The sequence below is a fragment of the Hyperoodon ampullatus genome (genome assembly GCF_949752795.1).
Source record: "Hyperoodon ampullatus genome assembly, chromosome: 6".
In the NCBI taxonomy this organism is placed as follows: Eukaryota; Metazoa; Chordata; class Mammalia; order Artiodactyla; family Ziphiidae; genus Hyperoodon; species Hyperoodon ampullatus.
In genome coordinates this window covers 38,876,869-38,902,161 of record NC_136919.1, presented here as the reverse complement: position 1 = coordinate 38,902,161, position 25,293 = coordinate 38,876,869, and the positions used below count along the sequence as shown (strand labels likewise).

The 25,293-nt window shown below is 38.0% G+C and overlaps 1 protein-coding gene across 6 annotated transcripts in view; it reads right to left on the bottom strand.

The window, feature by feature from the left end:
* The window catches only part of CDC14B (cell division cycle 14B), a gene marked incomplete at both ends in the record, with an annotated part of 104,617 nt that overhangs the window by 28,249 nt on the left and 51,075 nt on the right, over nt 1–25,293 (bottom strand). For 3 of the 6 annotated variants that reach the window (XM_079707137.1, XM_079707140.1, XM_079707138.1), the window contains 4 exons: nt 441–517; nt 19,500–19,592; nt 21,949–22,024; nt 22,570–22,660. In XM_079707137.1, the coding sequence (XP_079563263.1) occupies nt 441–517; nt 19,500–19,592; nt 21,949–22,024; nt 22,570–22,660 (337 nt within the window). Of the gene's footprint in view, nt 1–440; nt 518–19,499; nt 19,593–21,948; nt 22,025–22,569; nt 22,686–23,997; nt 24,064–25,293 lie in introns of those variants that run through there. The other 3 variants (XM_079707141.1, XM_079707142.1, XM_079707139.1) reach the window with 2 other exon arrangements.

Sequence of the window (25,293 nt, the reverse complement as noted above, 5' to 3'; positions counted from 1 at the left end):
GTACTGGAAAACAGTGATTTTGCATACCATAACTCCAGGATTCTCATCTGATTACAAAGCACAGTTTCCATCAGTGAGAGGGGTTCTGACTTCTCATGTCTGAGCGATTCACCACCACTACCACTAGCACCACCATAGACATCTGGCAATGTCTGGAGACATTTTTGGCTTTCACAATTAATTTTCTGGGGTGAAGGTGTTACTGACATCTAGTGGGCAGAGGCCAGTGATGCTGTTAAACATCCTGCAGTACACAGGACAACCACCCCCCCAACAAAATGTCAATAGCATCACTGTTGAGTAATCTAGATCTATGGTGTTATTTGCACCCACCTCAAAATAACTATTTATGAGGTCTTCTTTTTTCAGAAACAACTCCACCAAGATATTTCTGGCAAGGGCCTGATTAAATGAATCTACCATAACATTCTTATATTTACCTGAAAGGAATATAGGATGTATCTCCAAACATTAATATTCTATATGCTTCTTCTGGAGTTTTCCCCAAATATATAACCTACATTTGAAGAGAGAAGAAAAAGGCAATTTACTTCTAAATAAAGATATAGTACTGTCACTGAGAAGTAAGCTTTGTACAATCTTTAGCCAATCAACTGAGCCTGATTCTCTAGCCTTCCCAAGGATCCTATGAGTCGCCCACTACCCAGTCAGTGAATTCCCCTTTTGTTTAAATCTGCTGTCATAGCTGGTTTCTGCTGCTTGCAGAGCCCTGACCAACAACTTTTTACAACAGCCTTTTGTGGTAAGAAGTATAGCATTTCAAGAACAGATTTTCTAAATCAAGATGTTAGACTGAGCACATGCTTTAACCTCGTCCTTTCTAAAGATACACCGAAATGATAGTAAAGAAGTGTGTGGGAGATGGGGATAGGGAATGGATTGGGACTGGGACTCGGAGGAGGATGAGAGCAACATAAAAGCAGAACAAACATTTTTATTAACTCCACCCATTTAGATTTAGCAACTTACAATATTATACGGGTTTCCTATAAAACTTCATTTGTTTACTATTATCATTTGCTTCTTTTATCTTCAGAACTACGTTATGCTTCAATTTTTATCTGGTAGAATACTTCAAGTGAATTCTTCAGCATTTGAGGTCCATAGTTGGTGGACCTTTTTGTATTTCCAAAGTATCTTGTTTTCTGCCCTGACGTTGGACTATGTATATGATTTCAGGTCTGCAGTCCTTTTCTCTCAACAGTTCATAGATGTTGTTCCACTGTCTTCTCATTTCCAGTATTGCAGAAGTATTTTACTAGTCTCATTCTCTTCTCCCCCTCCTCCTCCTCACAAGCAACCTGTTCTAGAAACTTGGAGCTTGAGAATGTCCACTGGCATCCCTCTAAATAAGTCATCCCCCTAAATAAGTCATCCCCCAGCCCCAATTAAGTTTGCCTCGGACTTTCTGACCCTCACTCTATCCGAAGGCACATCTTTTTTCAACTCAGAATCTTCTGGCAGGACATTTTCCACCCATACATGGAGGCAAGGGGTGAGAGAGGCCACAAGCATTAGATTTGGCACACATATTATTACCCAAATTCAATTCAATTCTTAAGCTTACTTTGGGATAAAATACACTTTAAATTTTGACCAGTAAAAATAAATAACTAAAAAATTTAATTACAAACTTTTTATCTCCATTATTTAAATTTATATAAATGAGCTGTTTCTTCAACCAAATTGTGAACATTCTGAAGTAGGAACCCATGTCTTATGTTTCATTGTAACTCCAGATTCATATTGGGTTGGCCAAAAAGTTCATTCAGTTTTTCCATCCCATCTTACAGAAAAACCAAATGAACTTTTTGGCCAACCCAATACCTTTTATATGGACTCAGATTCGATCCTTAATTCATTGAACTTAAATCTACTTATAATAGTTAGGAAATTTTAAAATAATTGATAAAAAGTTAATATAAATATATCATTGGATTAAGAAAAATTATAAAAATCAAAGATCCAGCAAGAATCTTTGAAACTTAGATATATCTTAAAACAAGTCAGCTTCCAGAGGGCATTTTATCAATTTTGTTTTAAGACTCATAAATGGAAATGTTTACCCTGGTTTCTGAAAATGATTTTATCCCATTTACTCTAATAATACAGAACTATAATTAACTATACAGAACCTTCTAACATTTATCTATAGCAGCATACAAACCCACAAAGAACAATCAATCCCAAGAACAAAGGAATGCCTTCTTACCTAGTATCAAACAAATTTTCAAGTACAATATTACTGACTCAGAGAAGGTTGTAATTTATCATGAATTAACTAATCAAAATCATCTATAATTGCACTCAACATTATATTTATCTATATATTACTTATTTAGATCTTTAAGGATCAATCTATCAATTGACTTTCTATTGTCTTACTATTTATTTGGAAATAGAGCATAACAGTTCCTTTAAGAAAAACTAAAAAGTCTTTTAAATCTAGTGCCCCCCCCCCTACATTTACTCATTCTCTTCTAGTCTCCAACATGCTTCCTTTCTCTTCTAAGACTTAATGAATAACTTTAGGAAAGCCTTTTCATCTCCATTCTATTTTAGGACTTCTAAGCAGGACTCCTCCAAAAAATTTCCTCCAAAAAAAACAACAACAAAAAACAAAACAAAACAAAATCAAATAAAAAAATACCTTGAGGCCAATGAGGGTAAGAATAGGATTTGATTCACTGATGTACGTATATACATACATAATATAAATAAATTAATTAAATGAAATCCAGAAACCTCATTCAGATTTTCCCTAAATTTCTAATACGAACTTCTCTCGAATTATATAAACTTTTTCTTAAGCACCAGGTTAAAGATAATTCCTCCAACTCAAGATTGCAGTTCCTTGGTTTCTTTAATTACTAAAATTGCAATGGTATTATTTCCTTCTAACTTTCAAAACAGAAATAGTCTCTAATACATTAAATAATTGTGGGTTAGCCTTGGAATACAAATTCAGTTCAAAAAACCCAAGAAAAATGTAACATTTTTTCCTATGGAGAAACAAAACCTATATTCCTAGTGATGACCTTTTTAAAAACATAACCTTTAAACCCAACTGGGGAATGCTTATACATAGAGATTTTAGGTACAATGCAATAAGCTGAAGGAAATTTACGGATTCAGAATAAGTTTTTTACATAATGCTATGGTCCAAATGTTTCTGTCCCATCCAAAATTCATATGTTGAAATCCTAACCTCCCAAAAGTGATGGTAGTAGGAGATGGGGCCTTTGGGAGACAGCCATTAGAGTGAAACCCTCATGAATGGGATTAGTGTCTTATAAAAGGGACTCCAGAGAGATCCCTAGGCCCTTCCACCATGTGACAGCCCTCATTGGACCATGCTGTCACCCTGATCTTGGACTCCCAGGCTCCAAAACTGTGAGAAATAAACTTCTGTTGTTTAAAAGCCTCTGGTATTTTGTTATAGCAGCCCAAAAGGACTAAGACATATAACAATCAAAGAAATGTTTGCTAACAATCTATAATTCTTAATTTTACACCCACTCATCTTCTCTAGTCAAAAGCCCTTCCCCATTAAAATTATTATAAATTTGTTACTTGAGAAGAATCCTTAAAATGGCTCCTATATTAGTTCTCAAATTAGTAAACTCTAAATCAATGAGATTTTATGATGCATCAGTGTGATCCCAGCAATTTAGAAGCTATGTGCTTCTCAAATTCTTTTAGTGTATTTTCATGAAAAGCTATATATATAGAATGGCCACTCTAACTGCACATTGCTGTCCAAAAATAGAAAACAAGAGATGAACAAGAGAGATACTAAATAGCTGTGGTAGCCAGCTTCCAAGACAGCCCCAGAGATGCTCATCTTCTGGTATTTCCACCCTCAATGAATAGGTCACCACTGTGTAAACAATAGGATACTGCATTAATGGTAGACTGTGACACCTGAAGCTAGATCACAAGGACGCTGTGGCTTTTGCGTTGCTTTCTTTAGGACTCCTCACTCCAAGTAAATCAGGTTCTTGTTTTGTGAGGGAAGCCCATGTGGCGAGGAACTGAGGCTCCTTGCCAACAGCCAGTGCTAACTTGCTGGGCATGTGAATGGGCCATTTGAGCAGTGGACCCTCCAGCCCCAGTCAAGCCTTCAGATGACTGCAGCCTAGCCAGATCCAGGAGCAGACCCACCCAAGTTAGCCAATCTCAAATACCTTCCCCATGGAAACTGTTTCAGAGAACATTAATTGTTGTTTTAAGTCACTAAGTGTTGGTGTAATCTGTAAGGCAGCAATAGATAATACAGCAGGTAACACAGTAAAGAGTGAGCAATTGATCATTTCAGTTTGTTGAAAGTAGGTAAAGTTTTTAAAAATGTGACAAGTGCAGAGATGTAAAAGTAAGGAAGCCCCGTGGCTTAGGAAACATGAGTAAGGAGAACCTGCTGTCTCTCTCCAGGGTAAGGAATCTCTCTGAAGGAGCAAAAGGCAATCTCACAGGAAAAATAAAATACTGGGATAGAAAATACTTAGGAAGTTGGTAGTGCTTTTCAAAGTCATGACACAAACTTTCTTGGTTTTGTTTTTTGTGGGTTTTTTTGTTTGTTTTGGTTTTTTGCTGAACAATATTGTACCAATTAGGATTCCACTGCCCCCATTTAAAAAATTACCATCTGCCTAACCCAGCCCCTGTGAAAAACTTCTGATCTTGGATTGCTGATCGATGTTTCAAAACCTAGGAGAGCCTCAAGTAGCAATGGATAAATTAGTGGACTGAAACAAAAAGATCACAACTTGATCATGTATAGTTTTAATCCCGACAATTCAGGTCTCAAATAATAAAGCCCAGTTATTTAGACATGTACTTCTCATTTCTATTCTTCCACAGAACATTTTGAAGTTTAACCTATGTACTTAGAGAAGCCTCTGGTAGAGTTTAAAAAACCGAAACATTGAGGGGGACCTTCAAGATGTTGGACGAGTAAGACATGGAGATCACCTTCCTCTCCACAAATACATCAAAAATACATCTACATATGAAACAACTCCTACAGAACACCTACTGAACACTGGCAGAAGACCTCAGACTTCCCAAAAGGCAAGAAACTCCCCACGTACCTGGGTAGGGCAAAAGAAAAAAGAAAAAACAGAGACAAAAGAATAGGGACAGGACCTGCATCTCTGGGAGGGAGCTGTGAAGGAGGGAAGGTTTCCACACACTAGGAAGCCCCTTCACTAGTGGAGATGGGGGTGGGCTGGGGGGAAGCTTCAGAGCCAAGAAGGACAGCACAGCAACAGGGGTGCAGAGGGCAAAGTGGAGAAATTCCCACACAGAGGACTGGTGCCGACCAGCACTCACCAGCCTAAAGCATGTCTGCTCACCCGCCGGGGCGGGTGGGGGCTGGGAGCTGAGGTGCAGGCTTCGGAGGTCAGACCCCAGGGAGAGGACTGGGGTTGGCTGCATGAACACAGCCTGAAGGGGGCTAGTGCGCCACAGCTATCTGAAAGGGAGTCCAGGAAAATGTCTGGAACTGACTAAGAGGCAAGAGACCATTGCTTCGGGGTGCGCAAGGAGAGGGGATTCCTTCCCTGTCTGCCCACAGTAGGCAAAGTACCACCTAAACGAGCTCCAGAGATGGGCACGAGCCGCAAATATCAGCTTGGACCCCAGAGACGGGCATGAAATGCTAACGCTGCGGCTGCAGCCACCAAGAAACCTGTGTGCAAGCACGGGTCACTATCCATATGCCCCCCACCCCCACCCCGACCCAGAGCCTGTGCAGCCTGCCACTGCCAGGGTCCTGTGATCCAGGGACAACTTCCCCAGGAGAACACACGGCGCGCCTCAGGCTGTTGCAACATCACGCTGGCCTCTGCCACCACTGGCTCGCCCTGCATTCCAATTATAACTCTCCCTCCCCCGGCATGAGTGAGCCAGAGCTCCCTAATTAGCTGCTGCTTTAATCCCACCCTGTCTGTGCTGGAACAGAAGCCTTAGGGCAACGTACACGCAGAGGTGGGGCCCAAACCAAAGCTGAACTCCAGGAGCTGTGCGAACAAAGAAGAGAAAGGGAAATTTCTCCATGCAGCCTCAGGAGCAGTGGATTAAATCCCCACAATCAACTTGAGGTACCCTGCATCAGTGGAATACCTGAACAGACAACGAATCATCCCAAAATTGAGGTGGTGGACTTTGGGTGCAACTGTAGACTTGGGGTTTGCTGTCTGCGACTGACTTGTTTCTGATTTTTACGTATATCTAGTACAGATTTTAGCGCTTACCATTGGTGGATTTGCATATTGGTGTGGATGCTCTCTTTTTTTAAAATTACTTTTATATTTTTAATTTTTAAATGTTTTTTATTTTCATAAATTTATTTCTTTATTTTTTAAATTATTTTCTTCTTTCCTTTTTTCTCCCTTTTCTTCTGAGATGTATGGCTGACAGGGTCTTGATGCTCTGGCCTATTTGTCAGGCCTGAGCCTCTGAGGTGAGAGAGCCAAATTCAGGATACTGGACCACCAGAGACTTCCCGGCCCCACATAATATCAATCAGCGAGAGCTCTCCCAGAGAATTCTGTCTCAACGCTAAGACCCAGCTCCACCCAATGGCCAGCAAGCTCCAGTGCTGGACGCCCCATGCCAACTAACTAGCAAAACAGAAACACAACGCCATCCATTAACAGGGAATCATACTAAAATGCCTAAAATCATAGTAAGTTTACAGATACCCCAAAACACACCACAGGACACAGCCCTGCCCACCAGAAAGACAAGATCCAGCCCCACCCACCAGAACACGGACACCAGTCCCCTCCACCAGGAAGTCTACGCAACCCATTGAACCAACCTCACCCACTGGGGGCAGACACCAAAAACAACAGGAACTACAAATCTGCAGCCTGCAAAAAGGAGACCCCAAACACAGTATGTTAAGCAAAATAAGAACACAGAGAAATATGCAGCAGATGAAGGAGCAATGTAAAAACCCACCAGACCAAAAAAATAAAGAGGAAATAGGCAGTCTACCTGAAGAAGAATTCAGAGTAATAATAGTAAAGATGATCCAAAATCTTGGAAATACAGTGGAGAAAATACAAGAAACGTTTAACAAGGACCTAGAAGAACTAAAGAGAAAACAAACAATGATGAACAACACAATAAATGAAATAAAAATTCTCTAGAAGGAATCAATAGCAGAATAACTGAGGCAGAAGAATGGATAAGTGACCTGGAAGATAAAATAGTGAAAAAAACTACCACAGAGCAGAAAAAAGAAAAAAGAATGAAAAGAATTGAGGACAGTCTCAGAGACCTCTGGGACAACATTAAATGCATCAATATTCGAATTATAGGGGTCCCAGAAGAAGAAGAGAAAAAGAAAGGGTCTGAGAAAATATTTGAAGCGATTATAGTTGAAAACGTCCCCAACATGGCAAATGAAATAGTCAATCAAGTCCAGGAGGCGCAGAGAGTACCGTACAGGATAAATCCAAGGAGAAACACACCAAGACACATATTAAACAAACTATCAAAAATTAAATACAAAGAAAAAATATTAAAAGCAGCAAGGGGAAAGCAACAAATAACATACAAGGGAATCCCCATAAGGTTAACAGTTGATCTTTCAGCAGAAATTCTGCAAGCCAGAAGGGAGTCGCAGGACATATTTAAAGTGATGAAAGGGAAAAACCTATAACCAAGATTACTCTACCCAGCAAGGATCTCATTCAGATTCGAAAGAGAAATTAAAACCTTTACAGACAAGCAAAAGCTAAGAGAATTCAGCACCACCAAACCAGCTTTACAACAAATGCTAAAGGAACTTCTCTAGGCAGGAAACGCAAGAGAAGGAAAAGACCTATAATAACAAACCCAAAACAATGGGAATAGGAACATACATATCGATAATTACCTTAAATGTAAGTGGAGTAAATGCTCCAGCCAAAAGACAGAGACTGGCTGAATGGATACAAAGACAAGACCCATATATATGCTGTCTACAAGAGACCCACTTCAGACCTAGGGATACATACAGACTGAAAGTGAGGGGATGGAAAAAGATACTCCATGCAAATGGAAATCAAAAGAAAGCCGGAGTAGCAATTCTCATAGCACACAAAATAGACATTAAAATAAAGACTATTACAAGAGACAAAGGAGGACACTACATAATGATCAAGGGATTAATCCAAGAAGAAGATATAACAATTATAAATATATATGCACCCAACATAGGAGCACCTCAATACATAAGGCAAAGGCTAACAGCCATAAAAAGGGAAATGCACAGTAGCACAATAATAGTAGGGGACTTTAACACCCCACTTTCACAATGGACAGATCATCCAAAATGAAAATAAATAAGGAAACACAAGCTTTAAATGACACATTAGACAAGATGGACTTAAGCGATATTTATAGGACATTCCATCCAAAAACAACAGAAAACACTTTCTTCTCAAGTGTTCATGGAACATTCTCCAGGATAGATCATATCTTGGGTCACAAATCAAGCGTTGGTAAATTTAAGAAAATTGAAATCGTATCAAGTATCTTTTCTGACCACAACACTATGAGACTAGATATCAAGTACAGGAGAAAAACTGTAAAAAATACAAACATATGGAGGCTAGACAATATGCTACTAAATAACCTAGAGATCACTGAAGAAATCAAAGAGGAAATCAAAAAATACCTAGAAACAAATGACAATGAAAACACGATGACCCAAAACCTATGGGATGCAGCAAAAGCAGTTCTAAGAGGGAAGTTTATAGCAATACAATCCTACCTCAAAAAAACAAGAAAAATCTCAAATAAACAACTTAATCTTACACATAAAGCAACTAGAGAAAGAAGAACAAAAAAACTCCCCAAATTTAGCAGAAGGAAAGAAATCATAAAAATCAGATCAGAAATAAATGACAAAGAAGTGAAGGAAACAATAGCAAAGATCAATAAAACTAAAAGCTGGTTCTTTGAGAAGGTAAACAAAATTGATAAACCAGTAGCCAGACTCATCAAGAAAAAAGGGAGAAGACTCAAATCAACAGAATTGGAAGTGAAGAGGGAGAAGTAACAACTGACACTGCAGAAATACAGAGGATCATGAGAGACTCCTACAAGCAACCATATGCTAATAAAATGGACAAATTCTTAGAAAAGCACAACCTTTAGAAAAGCACAACCTTGTAAGACTGAATCAGGAAGAAATAGAAAATATAAACAGACAAATCACAAGCACTAAAATTGAAACTGTGCTTAAGAATTTTCCAACAAACAAAGCCCAGGACCAGATGGCTTCACAGGTGAATTCTATCAAACATTTAGAGAAGGGCTAACACCTATCCTTGTCAAATGCTTCCAACATATAGCAGAGGGAGGATACTCCCAAACTCATTCTACAAGGCCACCATCACCCTGATACCAAAACCAGACAAAGATGTCACAAAAAAAGAAAACTACAGGCCAATATCACTGATGAACACAGATACAAAAATCCTCAACAAGGGCTTCCCTGGTGGCGCAGTGGTTGAGAGTCTGCCTGCCAATGCAGGGGACATGGGTTCGTGCTCCAGTCTGGGAGGACCCCACGTGCTGCGTAGTGGCTGGACCCGTGAGCCATGGCCGCTGGGCCTGTGCGTCCGGAGCCTGTGCTCCGCAACGGGAGAGGCAACAACAGTGAGAGGCCCACGTACAAGAAAAAAAAAAAAATCCTCAACAAAACACTAGTAAACAGAATCCAACAGCACATTAGAAGGATCATACACCATGATCAAGTGGGGTTTATCCCAAGAATGCAAGGATTCTTCAATATATGCAAATCAATCAATGTGATACACCATATTAACATACTGAAGGATAAAAACCATACAATAATCTCAATAGATTCAGAAAAAGCTGTCAACAAAATTCAACGCCCATTTATGATAAAAACCCTCCAGAAAGTAGACATAGAGGGAACTTACTTCAACATAATAAAAGCCATATATGACAAACCCACTGCCAACATTTTTCTCAATGGTGAAAAACTGAAACCATTATCCCTAATATAAGGAATGAGACATGGATGCCCACTCTCACCACTATTATTCAACATAGTTTTGGACGTTTTAGCCACAGCAATCAGAGAAGAAAAAGAAATAAAAGGAATCCAAATCGGAAAAGAAGAAGTAAAACTGTCACTGTTTGCAGATGACATGATACGATACATAAAGAATCCAAAAGATGCTACCAGAAAACTACTAGAGCTATTCAATGAATTTGGTAAAGTAGTAGGATACAAAATCAATGCACAGAAATCTCTTGCATTCCTATACATTAATGATGAAAAATCTGAAAAAGAAATTAAGGAAACACTCCCATTTACCACTGCAACAAAAAGAATAATATATCTAGGAATAAACCTACCTAAGGAGACAAAAGACCTGTATGCAGAAAACTATAAGACACTGATGAAAGAAATTTAATATGATTGAAACAGATGGAGAGATATACCATGTTCTTGGATTGGAAGAATCAATATTGTGAAAATGACTGTACTACCCAAAGCAATCTACAGATTCAGTGCAATCCCTGTCAAACTACCAATGGCATTTTTCACAGAACTAGAACAAAAAATTTCACAATTTGCATGGAAACACAAAAGACCCCAAATAGCCAAAGCAATCTTGAGAAAGAAAAACGGAGCTGGAGGAATCAGGCTCCCTGACTTCTGACTATACTACAAAGCTACAGTAATCAAGACAGTGTGGTACTGGCACAAAAACAGAAATATAGATTAATGGAACAGTATAGAAAGCCCAGAGATAAACCCACGCATATATGGTCATCTTCTCTTTGATAAAGGAGGCAGGAATGTACAGTGGAGAAAGGACAGTCTCTTCAATAAGTGGTGCTGGGAAAACTGGACAGCTACATGTAAAAGACTGAAATTAGAACACTTCCTAACACAATAGACAAAAATAAACTCAAAATGGATTAAAGACCTAAATGTAATAAGGCCAAACACTATAAAACTCTTAGAGGAAAACACAGGCAGAACATTCTATCACATAAATCACAGCAAGGTACTTTTTGACGCACCTCCTACAGAAATGGAAATAAAAACAAAAATAAACAAATGGGACCTAATGAAACTTAAAACCTTTGCATAGCCAAGGAAACCATAAGACAAAAAGATGGCCCTCAGAATGGGAGAAAGTATTTGCAAACAAAGCAACTGACAAAGGATTAATCTCCAAAATATATAAACAGCTCATGCAGCTCAGTATCAAAAAAACGAACAACCCAATTAAAAAGTGGCCAGAAGACCTAAATAGACATTTCTCCAAAGACGTACAGATGGACAAGAGGCACATCTATTAAGATGCTCAACATCACTAATCATTAGAGAAATGCAAAATAAAACTACAATACGGTATCACCTCACACAGGTCAGGATGGCCATCATCAAAAAATCTACAAACAATAAATGCTGGAGAGGGTGTGAAGAAAAGGGAACCCTCTTGCACTGTTGGTTGGAATGTAAATTGATATAGCCACTATGGAGAACAGTATGGAGGTTCCTTAAAATACTAAAAATAGAACTACCATACAACCCAGCAATCCCACTACTGGGCATAATCCCTGAGAAAACTATAATTCAGATAGAGTCATGTACCACAATGCTCATTGCAGCTCTATTTACAATAGCCAGGACATGGAAGCAACCTAAGTGTCATCGATAGATGAATGGTTGAAGATGTGGCACATATATACAATGGAATATTACTGAGACATAAAAAGAAATGAAATTGAATTATTTGTAGTGGATGGACCTAGAGACTGTCATACAGAGTGAAGTAAGTCAGAAAGAGAAAAATAAATACCGTATGCTAACACACATATATGGAATCTTAAAAAAAAAAAAGTTCTGATCAACCTAGGGACAGGACAGGAATAAAGACGCAGATGTAGAGAATGGACTTGAGGACATGAGGAGGGAGAAGGGTAAGCTGGGACGAAGTGAGAGAGTGGCATGGACATATATACACTACCAAACGTAAAATAGATAGCTAGTGGGAAGCAGTTGCATGGCACATGGAGATCAGCTCAGTGCTTTGTTACCACCTAGAGGGGTGGGATGGAGGGGGTGGGAGGGAGGAGATATGGGGATATATGTATACATATAACTGATTCACTTTGTTATACAGCAGAAAGTAACACAACATTGTAAAGCAATTATACTCCAATAAAAATGTAAAAAAAAACTACACAAGTCATCATATCTCAGAGTTAAGTATAACAAAGATATTTAAATTCCAACCCAATAAACTAGTAAACTATTTTTTTGACAGAATTTGCAGTATTTTTATTTTTATTTTTTTAACATCTTTATTGGAGTATAATTGCTTTACAATGGTGTGTTAGTTTCTGCTTTATAACAAAGTGAATCAGTTATACATATACATATGTCCCCATATCTCTTCCCTCTTGCATCTCCCTCCCACCCTCCCTTCCCCACCCCTCTAGGTGGTCACAAAGCACCAAGCTGATCTCCCTGTGCTATGCGGCTGCTTCCCACTAGCTATCTATTTTACGTTTGGTAGTGTATATATGTCCATGTCACTCTCTCACTTCAGTAAACTATTTTCAATTATTCTTCATTGAGAAATGTCACAACGTTTCCCATATTTAATTATTTTCCCATCAGCCATATGACATAGTCATTCCAATGCCAAGAACTTGATTGATCTTTTTTAAAAAAAATCACTCTATCCAGATTAACATAGAATTTTCATGAATCTATGCAAGTTGGAAACAGGCTTAAAGATTCAACTGCTGAATAAAAAAGGTGAACAGGGAAAAGATTATATATAATAAGCAATTTTATGTGATAAAGTAAGTAAATAAGATAAAATCACTCTCACAGCTTCTGCACAAATACCAGTAAGAAAAGAAAAAAGCATAAATCTCTCTAAAAAATTCAGATGGCCTTATATTTCAATAGTTTTAACTTCTCAAATTACTTTTATTTGTATGTATAGTATGCTGGTATAATGATTCTCAATTTAGATAAAAGGAAACTGGAACTCTAGAGTAGCAAACACATCTTTACCAAGGTCAGACTAATAAATGTGAGGGAATTGGCCTTGGGTATAAGCACACATGGATATATTCTACGTGAGTGGCAGGGACTTTTTTAAGACAAAGCAAAAATCTTGATTTTTAAAATAAAGGTACCTAATTTGTAAACATTGGCAAAAACAAACTACTAAATATAAATACTCTGAGTTATATAAAGCTGGCAGGCTACTACTTTCTAACCTCTGGTGTTAACTGCTCACCCAAGATCACACTGCTTGTTATTGATGGAAGAGGGCCTACTGCTCAAGCCTTATTTACAGATAAGAAACCATACTATGTTAAAAGAAGTACTGAAACAAGAGTGGGATCCAAAATTACACAGAACTTAACAGATCTGCAATCAAAGATCATAAATGGTCAGAGGGGCCATTTCTCTTTACTCTTTCCCTAGACTTGTTAGCCCCTAGCAAGTCTCACAGGCAGCTGAAATAGCAGATGGGCTCAGTAAGGTGAGAAGCGAAGTAAAGTTCTGATGAATGATGGTGACGACAGCCAGCTGCCTCCACCACAGGGCCTTTTCCTATGGCAGGGGGCCATGCTGGCCCCTTTCTGTGGCTCTGGTGCACCTCACACTGCCTGGTGTCTGGTTGCTATTTACCTCTGCCTGGTTGCTGTTTGCTCTGCCTTTCACAGATACCCAGGAAGGGTGTTTGCCCAGGGATGGGTGTTTACAAAGACTTTGGCCATCCCACCGGGTTCTGTCTTCCAGTCTCTGTTGCCCTGTCTAGACTGCTATTTGCTGAACTGGATTCCCACCCACTGCTTCCAGATCCTCTCCCCTCAGCATTCCTTGTCTTAAGTTCTTGTCTAATGCCTTCACCCTGCAGCTACCTTAACCCAGCATTGAGTACTCTGAGTCCAAAATAATTAAATCATTAAGAAAAATGGACAACAGGTTCAAAAGATCATCATTAAGTAACAAATTAAGCCCCTGAGCTCTTATTACAACTGTTGAAGCAATCTCAAATTCAATGCAATTTAGGATTCTACTCAGATTGCTGAATTAATATATTCCTAGAATTTAATTAGTATCACAGTTTTTAGTATAAGTGTTTACAAGGTAAACCATTCTGAAGGCTATAAAAATTGCTTAAAATAAAAATATAATACAGTGATACATTTTAAACAGGGAATCTATATGTTACCACAATTAGCTCTACCAAAGTAATCTATTGAACATTATAGGAGGGTAAATTTGCAAATTATGTACCAACAGTTTGCTTGTGTCATTTATTTTACACTCAGGATGCTTTAACCACAGAAAACTGTTAGAAACAATGGTTACTTTCCCAGGCAAGCCCTCAAAAGTACATTTAACCTATAGAAGAACTAAGTACTAGGTATCTATAGGAAAATATAAATGCTGGGGCAGTAAGATGTAACCAAAGTTGATAATCAGTAAGATACAATGGTAACTTTCTTGTTTTTTAATATAAAAAGCAGATTTAAGGTGTAATAATGGTAGACAGAACCAAAAAAAGAGAAAGAGAATGACGTTTAGTAAATGCTTAATTTGTGCCAGATAGTCTACCAAACTGAAATTAAAAGCTAGCTCAATCTGTAAATGCCTAAACTTCATCCCCCATACAATGGCCTCTTCCAAATAACTGTTCGCAACTAGGTATTAATGTTTGAACCTACTGGCACAGTGGTTAAGAATCCACCTGCCAATGCAGGGGACACGGGTTCAATCCCTGGTCCGGGAAGATGCCACATGCCACGGAGCAACTAAGCCTGTGCACCACAACTACTGAGCCTGTGCCCTGGAGCCTGTGAGCCACAACTACTGAACCCTGCGTGCCTAGAGCCCGTGCTCTGCAAGAGAAGCCACCGCAATGAGAAGCCCGCGCACAGCAACGAAGAGTAGCCCCCACTCGCCGCAACTAGAGAAAGCCCGCGCACAGCAACGAAGACCCAAAGCAGCCAAAAATAAAATAAATAAATTTATAAAAATAAATAAAAGTCTAGTTGTAAGTTCAGCTACTTCAATTCTTGATTTTAATGGCTGCTGTAACTAAAAAAGATACATTACCATGATATGTAAATGCAAATGCAGGAATGATTACACTTACTTTTTTAATCCCATTCAGCAATGATGTGCATTTGGTTAGTAAATTCCCAACTTCCCAAATGCTAATCAGGTGTTGGGAAAGTGCTGCACATTTTTAAAATGTTTAGCAAATGAGTTCAAAACCCAATGAAACATTATTTAAATGACTCTAAATAGGGTTTTAAAATTTTGCTTTGTGGCTATTCATGTAATACTTCAAAAACTGGTGATTAAAGGGAAACGGCCACTCTTTCTGCCTTCTCGGTAGGAAAATTGGTTTCAGGGTAACCAAAGAGCCCCAACTGAATGAGGGAAAGCTCAATTTCCATAAAAGTAAGCCAGCTAATAAGTGACGGAGGAATGAAATAATTAGAAAAATGTTATACTGAAACCCTAATAAAATTATTGATTCAGGCAAGTATGATCAATTGTTGTTTAAAACACCAACATGCATGGTTGATGGGGAACTGAATATACAAACAGTTCCAAAATAACACCACACAGAATGCTTAAATCATAAGGAGAAAACAATATATTGAAGGGATTTGATGGTTGGCACTTAATCCAGTGGTGCCATTTTTAGCACCACTAATGGTAATTTAGGTATTACATGTCTTCTTATGGGATACAACATATACTACGAATGCACAAGCCTATAGGTAAAACTTCCAGTTCACAAGAAATACAAAGAATGGAGAAACAAGTTAAAAAATACCATAAAGAAGAAATCAGAGAAATTCAAAAGGTGGAACTTTCTACAAGAAAATAGGTCTGGCCTCTTTATAAAAATCAGTGTTAGCAAAAAAGGACCATGTGTGAGAGAGATTAAGGACACAACCACCACATGCAATGTGTGGTCCTGGATTAGATATTGGTTTGGACACTTTGGATCAACTGAGAAAAACAAATACAATCTGGGTATAAAGATGATAAAACATGTACTAAAATGAAAGAACAGATCACTAACTAAAAAAATCAGGTGATAAAACTATACTGGTGAATATATCCTGCTTCTATAAATAAATATAAAAGTATTTTTTAAAGGAAGTTTTTCTAAATTTCTCAAGGGTCCAAATATGGGTTTTGCACATGACATTTTTTATAGCAAAATGACAACGTTTCAAACTTTTATTTTAGAAATACACTCTCAATCGTGAATTTGTTTTGAAAAGCACTTACTTTGCCACTTAGAATTTCACCTTTACTTGAAATGACGGGTTAAGTACCACCACCCCAAAATCTGGCTAGGAAACAGCCACTATCACAACTATCACAACAGGGTAGCAAACTTATTATTTTGTAAAATGATATGGTTCACTTACCTTTTTGTTAAAAAGAAAAACCAAAAAATCCAGTTATCTTTTATGTTCCTCAACTCTTTTATGGTGAGTGGTACAAAAAGATTTTTAGTTGCACCCTAATTTGTTACCCAAGAATCTACCATTTCAGATAGTTGGCAAATCCATTTGCCAGGCCACATAAATTGTAATATTTAGAAATACAATGTATTTGAAAAGTATGGGCATGTCAATCCTATTTTAAGTATTTGAGTATTTGAAGTATTTATACAGCCTAACCTCTTCTGTTTTTAAGGTAAAAAAATAAATATAATTACTAACACTTTATTCTCTCACTCTCTCCACATCCCCTATTAGGTCCTTTTGAGTACACAAGAATGAAGGGAGAATGATTCCTTTCAGAGGCCCAGAGTTTAAAAGGACAGAGTCACTCCTTTTAAATAGAACCAGTCCATTTGGAATACTTCCATCCTGTCTGTACTTCCTCCAGACTTTTTGTTTTTGTTTTAATATTACTACACCATCCTCTAAGTCAGTCATTAAAAAGACTTATTATCTCCAAAATTCCTCAAACAACTCCAGAAAAGGTCATCAGGCCTGAAGATCAATTTTTAGGGAATTCTCACTCTTCTCTACAAATCTTTAATCAGAGGATCCAATAGACTTCAACCAGATTTAACCTACACTACTTACTTACTTTGATGTTTAATCTTCTGGGGTATCCATATCACGTCTTGACACTCCTTTCCTATTATTAATAAACCTCCTCTTCTTAGAAGTTTTTCTCCTGTTTCCCCACCTAGCATCATTACAGCTCCAAACTCCTACTTTAGCCAGCCAGTCATGGTGCAAAGACATTTACTACAGCCAAGAGCTGTAAACCTCTTGCCAAGCTGGCTTCTAACTGAACAGATGAATGAACTCAAGTTCATTACTTGAGTCCAAATTGCTTACCTGGCACTTTCTTAACCAATCAAATCAGTGCTAACCTGGGAGTGTAAAATCCTGGAAGGATTTCTAAATCTAAAATATATTAACTGTAGAAAAATAAACTTCTGCATGCCAAAATACAACCATAAACAAAGTCAAAAGGCCAACATCAAACTAGGAACAAGCACGCTAACACATTTTCAATCAGTATGCCAAGGGGTTTCTACTTTTTCACTAGCTATAAAAAAACAACAGCAACAAGATCTAAAAAGAGAGATTTCTTATCTATAAAATTATCAAGTGTTTTGTTTCTAAGAAAATGCTTGGTTTGCATGATGCCCACAGCTACCCTCTAAGGGGTTCTTTCACAACGAACTTACCATATCTGGCTACTCAAGACCCCACCATTTTAGGGACATCTTCATCTAACAAAGACAGACAAATGACTGACTCCAATGCAGCTCAGGCAAGCTCTGTGTGCTCTGCTCAGGAGAACGTTCTCTTAGGTGGAACTACTTCAGCCATCCAGATTTTCTCCTGGGCAGTGTAATGACTTTTACTGTTACACCAAGGGCCATTTCTCCATGGTTCCCTTTAATACTTTATGAACACCAAGAATTCTGGCTGTGTCCCTTTTCCTGTAAAGCTGTCACAATTTACTCTAATCCATGGCATTCCTCTCCCCAGTGACTGGCCAAGTAATGGGACCAATTACCCCAGTTAAAACAGCTACCTTCTCCATTCTTTTTCTTGGGACCCTGCAGAGGCTCTTTCCACCCACCCTCCCTGCTCAGGATTTTTGCTGCTAAGTACAATAAACATCAGGAGAGATGACAAAAGCCAAAAAACAAACAAAAGTCCTTATCTGGGTAAGCTTAAAAAAATCAATTTTTAAGAGATATAATCTACAATCTGTGTTTCATACAGAGATGATAATAAAACTTAGTTATTTCAGAAACATTTCTCTCAGTTACTTTTGTGAGCACAAATATAAAAACAAAACCCAAAACGGCCTTAGTCATTGTTAATGATATACCTTAAACGTAGAAAAGGAAACTACCCAATTTTGAGGTGCAATTTCAACTAGTACCACCAAATTTTGGTCTTATCATTGTAAATTCCAGACGTTCAAACTACATGTCAGAAAATTTTAAAAGAAAGCATGACAGAACCAAGTAGCAACCTGGGAGAAGAAAGAACTTACCTCAAGAACTCCAACACCAATCCTTTTTTATCTTGAATAACTACTCGATATTCCTCTCCACTGAGTAGAACAGCTAGCTTCCACACCATCAAAAACATGAGGAACACCACTCTGGAGGACCTCTTAGTTTATTCAGGAAAACCTGTTACTTAGGTACTCCTGAAGATGAATGCAGGCACTAGATAAAATCTGCCTCTAAATAACCACTTTCCATGATATTTACAAATAAGTGAAATTCATAACTCATGAAATACTGGCTATTCCAAAGCATACTTCCAATGACCCCAAAAGACCAACCATTCAATGTTGTATGTAATCTACACAGTATGTTACCCATTTTCCTACAGTACCAACATGCCATGTCCTTATGGCATGTTTGGATGTGTTTAGAATCACACCTTATTTAGGAAAACATTGCCTGTATTCAAATTATACAGCATTCTTACCTCATGTGATACACTTTTGATGTTTTTTGTTTTTGTTTTTTTTTTAAATCAATTATTGGTCCTGATTCCACCTTCACAACTTTACTAAATGGATCATGAGTTAATAAAAACACAGATTTGGGGCATTATTTTCTAATGTTAAGTGCCGTAACACATAAAAAGGTTTTCACACTAGTTGGTCAATTTTCTTAAAAATAGACTTTTTTAGAGCAGTTTTAGGTTCAGAACAGCAAAACCGAGTAGAAGGTACAGAGATCTCCCATATACCCCTTCCCCCCTCCATAGCCTTTCCCAGTTGGTCAATTTTTATAAAGCAAAACATGTTCTTTCTGGAAAGAAATCAAGATGTCTGAGAAAAAGTAATTTCAAAATTTCAACCACAAATTTAAAGTACCACTGTTGTACGTATTTTCACTAATACGTTAGAAAAGTAGTTAAATACTTACCATATAGCATCCAACAAGGAAAGCAGCATTTGCCTGTTTTCTCTGGTCAGGGCCAGTAAAATGAATAATTTTCTTCCTCATCATTGTAATGGACTGCATAAAGATAAACAGCTGTCAGTATTTCCTTTCTAATTTCAAGTTTTCTAAAACTTTATTTTGTGATTAAAATAAATTCCAAACCTCACAATGTTGAAGCATTCATATTAGCAAGACTTTTAAAAAGATAAACTTTGATACCCAAAAAATACCATGTACCTTCCCATAAAAGACATATCCTTGGAGTAGAACAAATGTACAATTAAAGGGTGGGAGAGGAGAAACCTGAAACTAATATGATATCATAAATCAACTACACTTCAATTTTTTAAAAAGGTAGAAGAGGAGCTACGAACAGATACAATTTAAGTAGAGACTACCTCTGAGAGAATACATAAAAAGCTGGAAAAGGTAGGAGAGACCTTTTCTTTCCTTTTCCTACTGTCTGACTATTTTTGTTAATCTCTTCCCAAAACCTTTAAATTAACATCAAAGGATATAAAAACGGGCAAAAATAATTCATTCTGTTAGAAATCAGGATAGTGGATGGGGTAGGGAGGGGTGGAGTGAGGAGGGTGGTACAGAGATAACCAAGAGAGCATAAGTGGGCTCTTCTGGGGTGTTGCTAATGTTCTGTTCTTGATCTGATGATCCAGATGATTATCCATGTATATTTAGTTTGTAAAATTCATTGAGCTGTATATTCATGATCTGTACATATTTCTGTACATACATTGTGCTTTAATAAAAAGTTAAAAATAAAAAGGATATGAAATTTAAAAACCAAAGGAACACATGATTTATTAGCTCTTCCTCACCTGTACTTCACTAATGTGAGTAGACATGTTTCAAGTAAGGGTAAGAAACAGGATATATTCAGTTGAATAAGCACAGTATTCTTTTGCTTCTGTGAGCCAATGTTTGGGTATTTCAATGATGAATGTTACATATTTTCTTTTAGTTGTTTACACAGAGTAAGAAATCCAAGTTGATTTAAAGAAAAACAACAACAACAACCCAACCGGCCCTCAAGCAGCATACGCACAAGACACTCTTAATACAAATTCTCAACACACTTTTACCACTATTAATTGAATAGGAATTAAGTTTCAGTCAGGTGGGATGGTCAACACTGCAAGCTGTTCTGGTAAATAATTTTTTTTTAAAGTTTGAAAAAAGGACAAATATATTCTTGGTTGACCCAAAGGATAAAAGGATGGTCAAGTATATTTAAAACAAACAAACAAAAAACTTTCAAAATTAAAGCAAAGGAACACAAGCAGGGGAAAAGGAAATTACTTTTAGCTTCTCAGCCCTGTATGAAACAAAAAACTTGCCACTGGCAACTGGAAAAATGGAATGGGGGGAACATAAATACCCAAGGCCACAAATGCTTATATTCCTGTTCTGGGGAGAAATAAAGTCCAGAAAGAAGAGTCTCCATCTCTGTATACATCTCTAGTGAATATAAATTTAATAAAAAAAAGAAAAAGCAACGCTGCAACTTCCTTTTTACATATTAGTAACTTCTGACAGATGCTTCTAGCATTTATGGTGTGGAATTTTAAGTTTGATGTTCAAGGGGAAATAGATCTGCCTTACTCACCCATAAATTTTTAGTATAATTTAATTTTTAATTGAAAATGAATTTTATTTCTGTGTAGCAGTCTAATAAGTAATCAGCTGAATAAACTTGTTTTTAAAAAGCACCTGCCCCCAAATCCAGTATTTCTACTTGAGAATATACAGTGACTCTTAGAATTGCTAGCAGTATATGAACACCTTTTATTGTACATGACCAACAATTCAAAGTTTTTTTAAATAAATGAATAAGGTCTAAGTTCAAACTAATAGTAATACACTCTTACAATTCAGTGATAGAGTCTTAAAGACTGTATGCTGTCTGCCCTTGCTTCTCTGCTCCTTAATCATATGTGTAAAGGGTCATAGTGAAGAGTCACAAGTAGTACAATATCATGGGAGATTCAAGGTATAATGAAATAAAGTAAGATGAATCCAATTTCTCTTAGTTTTCCTAACACTCCCTATCAAAGTGAAGGCAGGAAGAACAATGACCAAAGGAAGGAAAGCTCCTCTTGTTAGGTGACAGTTCCACTCGCTCAGACAATAAGAGGTTCACTTTATTGACCATCTGCACTTAGGCTTTTCAAGTATATGAGCATCACCAATCCAAACCAGAACCAAATGACCCAAACTTAAGCCATTCATCAAAACTCTGGAAAACAAATAGATATACTATGACTTTATAGAACAATAAACCACATGTATGTCTCAAACATCACTCCAGTGAAAAACATGACAGTTCCTTTTTAAAAACAGATTTCCCTTCCTCCCTGCAAGATCAGGCTAACAATGATTACTTAAGTGAAATCTTCCGTAAGGAATACTTTACCTTTAATTTCTTATTAATCTTGCAGCAATATCTGTAAACCATTGCTAGATTGAGTGGTCCAAAATCTGCGTAGAAGCTGCAAAAATGAAAAATAAAAATGTGTATGTATATTCCAGATGTTGAATATAAATGCATTTTTGTAGCTACAAGATCAAAATAAAGCAAGAAAGCACACACCAAATTATTATAGGTCACACAACTTAAAGGTACTGCCTTACTAATGGAAGAAATACTCTGGTAAAAGATGACTTAAAATACATGACAAGTGTTACAATGCCTAAATCTAACCTCAAATAACAAATAAAAATACTTTCTGAATAAAAAAGCTGTTTTTCCACAAATATTTTTTCCACTGGCAAAAACATAACATCTTAGTACACTAGTTTATATCTCATTATACTGTAAACTATTAGAATTTCAAATGTAAATTGTTAAATTTAGGAAGGTTCTTTCATTCTGATTTTTTTCCCTAAGGATCTATTTTATTACCAAGGGTTAAAGAAAAAAGTATCCTGCAACTAACAGTCAACAGATTTGTAATGTTCCAATTTTATAAACATACCTTTAGATTCTTCAAAATAAAAAAAAGTTACTAACAATCTTTTAAAAAGCAATACTTACTTTTCATATTCAAGTTCATTATCTATGCTGAAATAATGTACATTTGATGAACTCTTTGGTCTGCTGTAGAGAATGGCAAAACAAAGGCGATCTGAAATGGAAAAATTGTAATGTTCCTTCCTTCACATTATTAAAAAACGTTTCATATATCATGTTGCAACTCTTTTCAGATGAAGTCAAATTTTTATTTTTTTCCCATGCATGTTTCAGATGGTAACGTTATCAGTGAGTAACTTCAAAATGTTCTGGCTATTTTGGTGGGTAATAATAAGTAAGCAATTTTTTAAAAGGAGAAATTGCCTTTAATATAAGTTTCAATAGCGGTACATGACTTTTCATACAGCAATACGGCTTGATTTCTGGAAAACTTTACCTTGGACTAAGAAATTTCGGTAAATGGCAGCATGCATTTGATAGGTAGACCACCAGCCTAGATGACTTTCCCTATGTTTCGCTATGTTTTCAAGACATCCTGAAAAGTCATTGCAATAAGAAACTATGTTTTAAGTATAGAGAAAACGCTTTCAAAATTGCTTCAAAATTAATGTTTACGGCTATAACACACAAAACAAACCACATGTTTATCCAATGTTCTTAGGGGTCGCTACTTATTTTTTGATTCTGAATCACTACTTTTGTAATGATTTTTACAATCGGACCATTATAGCAGAGGCAAATGAGAGTATTCTGCAGGATGAGTATGAGATGAGCCTGCGTTGCATAAAAGCAGTTAGGCTGCTGTGAGGTTTAGCAAGAATGGTAACAGGGTAAGGTTCAGAGGCGCCACCCTTCCTCTCCTGCCCCACCCCAAAAAGAGTTGCCTAAAAATCCTTGGTGAAGCAAAGTCATCCGCAATACCTAGCAGTAGTAATACTAGTAATAGTGCTAGTAGAATACTTAGATTCAAGTTGTGGCAAAATTAAGTACAGCCCTTTAAATAGTAAGGAACAAAGGACACCAGCTGGCATCCTTTCCCCAAATAGTAATTTAAACAATTTTTTGTAATAGTAATTTAAACAATTCAGTACACACAATTGCTGTATTTATTTCCCTATAAACGCCTCAACTGAAATGTCCTGCAACCACTGACACCCAAACGGATGACGGGGCTGACTCCTTTTCAACCAAAAATGACCCTTGATCCCCATGCAGTGACCACGGATTTTGCTCCCTGAGGTGGAGAGCCCACCAGCCATGGTGTAAGGACACAAGGGTCCGAACTGCACACATCTGTGCGGATTCGCCCCAAAGCAGGACCACGCCTGGGGACTAGGAGTCCCAGGAGGCCACCCACGCCCAAGAGACAGCATCGGCCCTGGTCCCGAAGTTTAAAGGCACATCTTGGCCAGCAATGGGGGCCTCCTCGACCCCCGTGCACTGCCCGATGCCCTCTAAATAGGGGGTGTCCCGAGGGCGCGCCCTCCACACTAACCTTTGATCACCTCGGCCACCAGAGGGGTCCCTGCGCCCTCCAGGCTCATGACTCCACGGCATCTGGAAGGCGGGGCGGAGGGAAGGACTGGGTGGCCAGGGAGCAGCCCGCAGAGAGAGGAGGGCCGTGACCACACTCCCGAAGTTTAAAAAACAAAAAAGTTTAAAGGGACACGCCCAAACACTGGGCACAGCGACGCCCTTCGGCTGGCCACCACACCACAAGCCCGGGAGAGCCAACCCGGAAGTTCAAAACTTCTCTAACTCCCCAGACAGGGTAGCGAGGGAGCGGGGCGCGGAAACCAGCCCCAGGCGCCGGGGCTGAGCTTCGCCCCGCCTCGGGGACACCTGGCGGTCGTCTGCAGCGCCAGGGCGCTCTAGCGCCGCAATTCTGCGCTCAAAGTCGGCATGTGCGGCAATGGGTCAGACAGGCAAATGCGGGCCTTGTGAAAGAAAGCGGCTCCCAAAGCGACTAAAAGGATTTCTCGGAAGAGAAGGGTTCAGCGGTGGATCTGACCCTCAGCCTCGTGTTTGGCCGCCCTTGCCTCCGCCACCAGGGGGCACTGCAGCCAGGCTGGGCTGAGAGGCCAGCGGCCAGGCTCGAGGACCCCGGCCGGCCTGGAGCTCCGTCCTCTCTCGAGTCGAAACCAGCTGAATGTCGGACTCGCCTGAATGCTGGTGTCTCATTTAAAATGGAGCACTTTAAAACTGTTCAAAATTTAAAGGTATGCCTAAAGCCGAGGTCATTCATTCCTCTAAAGGCCTCAGATTTCGCCTCAGAAAAATATTAGGATGGTTGAAAAAAATTCTGACACCATGCTAAACGACAATTTATTTTCTAAACCTAAGTTCCTATGTTAGTCTCAAGTGAGAAAAAAATAAGTTGCAGTATGAGTACGGTCCCAATTTTGTTATATATAATATGGTAGTGGGATTATGGTTGATTTTGATTCCCTCCTGTATTCTTCTAAATTTCCTACAGAAAAGTGTTACTTTAATAATCCGTGAAAAAAATTTTCAATGACTCTCTCTTAAAACGAACAAGCAATACAGTAACAACTCTTTCCCAAGAATTACACTTTATTTATCATCTCAATACAATATACACATTATATATCACAATATATACATTTTTGCCTCAAAAGTAAAGCTGCATACCTACTACCCTTATTTAAACTTCCAGACAGATCAAAGACTTTAAATGTAAAAAAACAAAACCATTAATTATTTTTTAATAAAGAATGCCTTTCTAAATGAAACAAAATCTAAAAGCCATGAGAATCTGTTAAACTA